At 42.1% G+C, this 7,985-nt stretch overlaps 1 protein-coding gene across 1 annotated transcript; it reads right to left on the reverse strand.

Moving 5' to 3' along the window:
• Window positions 1–1,797: 1,797 nt before the first annotated feature.
• On the reverse strand, window positions 1,798–4,540 carry LOC125895567 (tripartite motif-containing protein 16-like). Its single transcript, XM_049587506.1, has one exon. The coding sequence runs from the start codon at window positions 4,364–4,366 to the stop codon at window positions 2,681–2,683; it is 1,686 nt and encodes a 561-aa protein (XP_049443463.1). The 5' UTR covers window positions 4,367–4,540; the 3' UTR covers window positions 1,798–2,680.
• Window positions 4,541–7,985: the final 3,445 nt, after the last annotated feature.

Raw genomic sequence — 7,985 nt, forward strand, 5'->3', positions numbered from 1 at the left:
ACAACATCTGCTCTGCCAAACAAATAGTGTGCTGATGGATTTGTTTCCACAGAGAACAAAGTGTCAGGTTTATTTCTATAGCACATTAAAAACAACCTCAGTTGACCAAAGTGCTGTACAGGCTATGCATGTAAATACATATAAACAAATATAAATAAAATAAATATAAATATACCTTTCTAAAACACATGGTAAAATAAACAATAAAACGTAATAAAAACAAATCAAGATAAAATAAATAATACTAAACCAAGTTGTCATGCTGAACTGGTGCTGAAAGCTAGTGAGAAGAAATGGGTTTTCAGTGTGGAGGGTAAAGGAGCTCTGCGGCGTTCTGTCTTCACAAACAACAACATACAAACACATGGATACAAAGAGTGATGAGACGTTTAGAGCCCAGAGAAGCTGACGTTATCTTCATGCAGAGAAATGTCACTTCATCTCAACAACCGTCATCATGAGCAGTGAGAGCCTCCATGGCTGAACACACACAGGAATATTGGGATGAACTGAAACGTCCTCAGTCCTGATGACAATGAGACAGATTGTTTTGTTTGGACGAGCCCATCTATTGGACGACTCTGCTGCTTTTCTTTCTCCTTTAACGTCTTACTGTCGACTTTTCGTTCAACATCTCGCTGTGATTTTTGACGTCTCCTTTAAATGTGATCAGCTCATCAGTTCAGCTGTCAAACCAGCTTTTTCCACTTCAGACTTGTAGCTGAGGTAAAGGCCTGTCTCTGTCCCAAAGATCTCCACAGAGTTCTTGATGCTTTTATGACCTCTCTGCTGTGATTCTTTGTGTGTGGGCGGAGCTCAGTCGTCACCTCGTCGTCTGCACTTATTACAAAACGCAGCCGCTCGTCTTCTAACTGGAGAAAGAAAAGGGGATCCCATGAGCCCAGTGTGGGCCTCCCTCCACTGGCTTCCTGTCCATTTTAGGATTGATTTTAAGATGTTACTGCTGGTTTTGAAGCTTTGAAACGGTCCACCTTATCTAGCAGAACTACTGTATCTTCATACTCCAGTTAGAGCTCTGAGGTCGACCCATCACATGCTCCTGGATGTTCCCTGAAGTACACACAAAAACAGTGGCGATGGAGCCTCAGCTCAGCTGTTCAGATAAAAACTGCTGCGACTACAGGAACCTTTAAATGGCTACTGAAGACCCGCCTCTTCTCGTTGGCGTACGATTGATTCCAGCCTGACAACTTCAATTGATTTCATCCTCTGTTGTGCTGCAGTTTGCTCTGTTTCTTTTCTCTTCTCTTCTTATTGTTGTTTCCTTCTGTTTTTATCTGTTGTTTGTATTTTAGGACTGTTCAGCACTTTGGTCGACTGACGCTGTTTTTTAAATGTGCTCTACAAATAAAGTTTGACTTGACTGGACAGGAAGAAGCGCCACGCTCTGAAAAAGAATCCACTGCTTCAACTTAAAAAACATTCAAGGCAACAGTTTGCATCCATCTTTTTAAATAGTTGCAGCTCTGCTCTTACAGAGTAAATACTCAAGCAGTTTGCCTGGTTAAATAAAGGTTTAATAAATAACTTAATATTTATCCAAAGGTTATGTTGATATTTAACGCTCAAACTATTTTATTCAAGATGTTCTAACTTATTTATTTTAATTCCATCTTACTCAAAAATTTCAAAACTGTTTTTGAACTTGTTAAAATAAGTTGTCAGCTGAATAAAACACGTTAATGAAACAAACCTACTTTTTAAATAATTTTCAGACATTTTGTCACCTTTTTTTAACATGCTATCAACATATTTTCAGACTCTTTCTTCTTTTTTACATTTTATTCATAATTTTCAAACATTTTTTCAGACATATTAAAAACATTTTTTCAGACATATTATTAAAAACATTTTTTAGACATTTTATCAACATGTTGACAACACTGTGTTATTCATTTCATCAATGATATTAGTAATTGTATTAATGTGTCTCTCTGTGTGTAGCTTCCCAGTTGGAGCAGTAATAACCCTGCAGCATCACTCACTATGTGAAGCTGTTACATCGTAGGCTGTGATTCAGTCGGCGCTGTCATCGTACAGTCTGCTGACATCACACATGATGTCATACCCAAGTTTATTAGATCCATGTGGCACAGTGTAGCTGCACTAAACTGAGAAGATTAAGCAAAACACAACGATTCTTATTTTCAGGTGATTGAACACTAAAGAAAACACACTTATTATATAATATTCAATTTCTGACAATAAATCCCCCAAAATCCTACACACTGGAGCGTTAACACAAAAAGCACACACTGGAGAAAAGTAAAAAATAAATCAACATCATTTCTTATGGGAATTTAGTTTGTTCTTGTTTTCTAACAAAGCAAAGACTCATTTCATGAATTGAATAAACCATGTGGTGATTAATAGGATCAGAAAACAGGAAAACAATTTTCTTTGCTCGGATCTTTACAGAGCCCCAACTTCATTTGTTTCTGCTGACAAACTTGTGTATTTGAAGCGTTACCCACTGACCCCATGAATCATATTTTAGAGTGCACCTGAAGAAACTCAAACATTTACACAACAACTCAGGAGAAGATGTCAAAGTCCCGCCCACAATGTTTGACTGACAGCTGATCTGTGTGCAGTGAAGAAACGCCACAACAATCAGCTGTCAGCAACAAACATGGAGACTAAAGACAGAGTTTAACCCTTAAATGACTTCTGACTGTTTCAGTTCACACAACTCTGCAGTGGAATCATAACAATAAAGTCCAAGTCCAGCATAGAGAGGCTGAGTGAATGTGGTCTGGACTCTGTGGAGGAGAGTCATGGTTTCAGAGACGCTGTAGAAGGACAGAATACCTGCACTGTGATCCAGGTACACTCCTACTCTGGAGGACCGAGGACCTGAGACGGGAGTTTGGACTTTGTTGTGATAAAAGTAATAACTGTTATTGTAACAATCTAACGACCAAGATTTGTCATTGAATCCAAATACACATTCACACCCCCCCCCTGCTCTGCTGATATTCTTGTATGCGACTGCTACATAAACTCCTCCTCTCCACTCCACCTCCCAGTAACAACGTCCAGTCAGACTCTCTCTACTCAGGACCTGACGCCTGTTAGTGAATCTGTCTGGGTGTTCAGAATAAGACTGTTGTTCACTCATTAATGTCACTTTCCTGTTCCCCTCAGATAATAACAGCTGTGTGTATGCTGTGTTTGGATCCAGTGTGATGTGACGTGAATATCTGAAGAACTCAGCTCTGGTCTTGGGCTCTGGTTGTGGCAGTAAAACATCCACTTCAGCCACTGTCAGTGAGACGTTTGTCCATGTGTCCCTCAGAGCGTCCTGTAGTTTATCTCTGACTCCTGACACAGCCGCTGTCACGTCCTCAAAGTAGCGGCGAGGACGGATGTTGATGCTGGATGAGTGTGTGGCTTCACTGAGTGCTGACAGTGAGGGGTAGTTGTGTAGAAACTGGGTGTGATCCTGTGTGTGTGAGAGCTGCTTCAGCTCAGCGTCTTTCCTCTTCAGCTCAGTGATCTCCTGCTCCAGCTTCTCCTGAAGCTCTTTGACTCGACTCACTTGAGTTTCCTGCTGCCATCTGAGCTGCTGCTTCACATCAGAGCGTCTTTTCTCCATGAGACGGATCAGCTCAGTGAAGATCTTCTCACTGTGCTCCACTGCTTTATCAGCAGAGCGACTGATAGCCTCCACCTCCTGTTGGAGCAGCTTCACATCTTTCTCTGTGTCCTGGATTCTCTGCTGGATGTTTTGTCGACTCCCCTCCAGCTCTCTCTGCCTCTCAGTCCTTTCTGCTGCAGCTGACACTGTGTCGTGGCCTTTATGTTCATCCACAGAGCAGAGATAACAGATACACTGCTGATCAGTGCGGCAGAACATCTTCATCACCTCATCATGACGAGAGCAGATGTTCTCCTGCAGCTTCTTGGAGGGCTCCACCAGCTTGTGTTTCTGTAATGGAGCCGAGTCACGATGAGGCTGGAGGTGTTTCTCACAGTAAGAGGCCACACACTGCAGACAGGACTTGAAGGCTTTCAGTTTCCTCCCAGTGCAGACATCACAGGCCACATCTTCAGCTCCAGCATAGCAGTGATCAGCAGGAGCAGCTTGGAGTCCAGTCTTCTTCAGTTTCTCCACTAAATCTGCTAACATGGTGTTTTTCATCAGGACAGGCCTCGGTGTGAAGCTCTGCCTACACTGAGGGCAGCTGTAGATTCTCTTCTCATCCTCTCCATCCCAGAAGCTTTGAATACAGTTGATGCAGTAGCTGTGTCCACAGGGAAGAGTCCCCGGATCCTTCAGTGGATCCAGACAGATGGAACAAGAGAAGGTTTCTCGGTCCAGCTCAACTCCTCGCTGCGCCATTTCACCTCGTGGCAGTGACTGTGTGAGTTTCACTCTCTGAGAAGTGAAAGTAGTTTGAGCTCTGATCTAAACATCATGTGATCATGCAGCGAATGCAGCCTGTCAGCTCTGTGACGTCACCACCGTGTTGGTTCCACCCATCCTCACAGTGTAGATGTGAAGGGGAGGGAACAGAGTGGAGCTGGCTGTGTGTGAGAGCAGGAAGAGGAGGGAGCGCTGATTCCAGGACGACCAGCAGCACTTTGAACTTTGCTTCCTGCTTTCAAATGAAGCCTCAGTCCAACATGTGAAAACAGTTTGCAGTGGTTAAATCCTGGTTGGCTCCTCCTCCATGTGTCTCTGACTCGTCCTCAAAGCCTGTTCACTTTTCTTTTCCTGGTTAAAAGCAGCTGAGTGACGACAGGAAGTGATCAAACTAAAGTGTCATCAAACAGCTGAGTTACTGTTGAATCATTTTCTCTCATATTTAATGATCCACTGTGAAACATCTGTGACAAAACATTTCAGTTTCAATGGGCCTGAAACAAACCTGCATTTATTCACAGCTTCAGACGGCAACACGTTCTTACACAGGACAGATACCACAGTGTGATACTGCAGCACAGGTACTGATCAGGTTCTTGTTTGTCACTGCTGGTTTTTGATTTTCCTGTAACAGCAGTACTGACACTGGAACATCACATGTTCACTTTGTTTCCCTTGATTTAACCGTACGTTGATTTCACTGCTGCTCAACTTGTTCTTCTTCTTACAGCCTTTGTTTGGTGGCATCGCTCCAGTTTCCTGCTTCATGTGTCACAGTCTTTGCACACGGCACCACAGCTGTCCTTATATAGTGCTGAGGGGGCGTTACCTGTGCTAACAGGTGACTGATGGTCACTCAGCACACCTGGGTCAGAGCACATCTGGATGGTTAAGAACGTTTGGTGCATCTGGAGTCGACTTGTCTGACTGTTTTCTTTTAACCCTTTGAAACCTGGAGCCACGTCACTTTTCTTGTGCTGCTTTCAGACAAATATTTAACAGTCAAACTCTTCTGTGTCCAAATCTTTAAAGTTACCACTGAACCTGACGCTGTCTTTTTCCTTTAATCTGACTTGTTGGCAAAATGTAGACCATCCTAACTCACTGATTGCTTCATCAAAGCTCCCTCTGCTCCTGACCTTCATACTTCCCTGCAATATTACTGACTAAACAAAGTGTTGGCGATAGCAAACTGGTGTCATGTCTGTGTGACCACACTGTTTGAGTGAGGAAAGTTAAAGGACAGAGAGCGACTGACAAATGCTCTTCTGCTCCAAACATCAACACTGGACTTTGTGGTGTCTGAGGAGGAAAAGTGCGTCAGTTCTGCTCTCAGATCAGTGTCACATTTTCTCCATCAGCTTTGTTTGAGACCCTGGAATGAAGACAGGAAGAAAAGACTTTGTCCATGTTTGTTTGTTCATCGTGTAAAGCTTCAGTTTGTTCACACATGTAAGTAACAAATAAACAAAATAATCATACAGTAGTAAAGAGACATAAAAAGACAGGTTACTAAAGGAAGCATGAAAACTGAGAACAACATATAATGATTTGATTGACATGTTGAAAAAGGAGCTGGAGGAAGAACAAACTTATTTATTCCCACCCCTTCTCCATAAATTAATAACAGTCAGATGTACGATGTATCTCCCCGTCAGTATGAAGCTGTACAAGAATTAATTCTCACAGACCTGTTCTAATATATGACATTAATTACCAATAATATTTGTCTGACAGCACAATATAACATAATGACAATAATACATTCTTATATACAGTACAGGCCAAAAGTTTGGACACACCTTCTCATTCAATGTGTTTTCTTTATTTTCGTGACTATTTACATTGTAGATTCTCACTGAAGGCATCAAAACTATGAATGAACACATGTGGAGTTATGTACTTAACAAAAAAAGGTGAAATAACTGAAAACATGTTTTATATTCTAGTTTCTTCAAAATAGCCACCCTTTGCTCTGATTACTGCTTTGCACACTCTTGGCATTCTCTCCATGAGCTTCAAGAGGTAGTCACCTGAAATGGTTTCCACTTCACAGGTGTGCCTTATCAGGGTTAATTAGCGGAATTTCTTGCTTTATCAATGGGGTTGGGACCATCAGTTGTGTTGTGCAGAAGTCAGGTTAATACACAGCCGACAGCCCTATTGGACAACTGTTAAAATTCATATTATGGCAAGAACCAATCAGCTAACTAAAGAAAAACGAGTGGCCATCATTACTTCAAGAAATGAAGGTCAGTCAGTCCGGAAAATTGCAAAAACTTTAAATGTGTCCCCAAGTGGAGTCACAAAAACCATCAAGCGCTACAACGAAACTGGCACACATGAGGACCGACCCAGGAAAGGAAGACCAAGAGTCACCTCTGCTTCTGAGGATAAGTTCATCCGAGTCACCAGCCTCAGAAATCGCAAGTTAACAGCAGCTCAGCTCAGAGACCAGATGAATGCCACACAGAGTTCTAGCAGCAGACCCATCTCTAGAACAACTGTTAAGAGGAGACTGCGCGAATCAGGCCTTCATGGTCAAATAGCTGCTAGGAAACCATTGCTAAGGAGAGGCAACAAGCAGAAGAGATTTGTTTGGGCCAAGAAACACAAGGAATGGACATTAGACCAGTGGAAATCTGTGCTTTGGTCTGATGAGTCCAAATTTGAGATCTTTGGTTCCAACCGCCGTGTCTTTGTGAGACGCAGAAAAGGTGAACGGATGGATTCCACATGCCTGGTTCCCACTGTGAAGCATGGAGGAGGAGGTGTGATGGTGTGGGGGTGTTTTGCTGGTGACACTGTTGGGGATTTATTCAAAATTGAAGGCACACTGAACCAGCATGGCTACCACAGCATCCTGCAGCGACATGCCATCCCATCCGGTTTGCGTTTAGTTGGACGATCATTTATTTTTCAACAGGACAATGACCCCAAACACACCTCCAGGCTGTGTAAGGGCTATTTGACCAAGAAGGAGAGTGATGGAGTGCTGCGGCAGATGACCTGGCCTCCACAGTCACCGGACCTGAACCCAATCGAGATGGTTTGGGGTGAGCTGGACCGCAGAGTGAAGGCAAAGGGGCCAACAAGTGCTAAACACCTCTGGGAACTCCTTCAAGACTGTTGGAAAACCATTTCAGGTGACTACCTCTTGAAGCTCATGGAGAGAATGCCAAGAGTGTGCAAAGCAGTAATCAGAGCAAAGGGTGGCTATTTTGAAGAAACTAGAATATAAAACATGTTTTCAGTTATTTCACCTTTTTTGTTAAGTACATAACTCCACATGTGTTCATTCATAGTTTTGATGCCTTCAGTGAGAATCTACAATGTAAATAGTCATGAAAATAAAGAAAACGCATTGAATGAGAAGGTGTGTCCAAACTTTTGGCCTGTACTGTATATATATATATATATATATATATATATATATATATATATATATATATATATATCTTATTCAAAAAATAATTTCATCTTTATAGAGAATCATCTCTTTTTAAATCAGCTTTATGTTGGAACATTCCTCAGTTTCACTTCACACACAGAAATACAAAACCTTTTTCTTTTCTTGAAATTTAATTTCCCCTTC

Source organism: Epinephelus fuscoguttatus, linkage group LG10, assembly GCF_011397635.1.
Source record: "Epinephelus fuscoguttatus linkage group LG10, E.fuscoguttatus.final_Chr_v1".
In the NCBI taxonomy this organism is placed as follows: Eukaryota; Metazoa; Chordata; class Actinopteri; order Perciformes; family Serranidae; genus Epinephelus; species Epinephelus fuscoguttatus.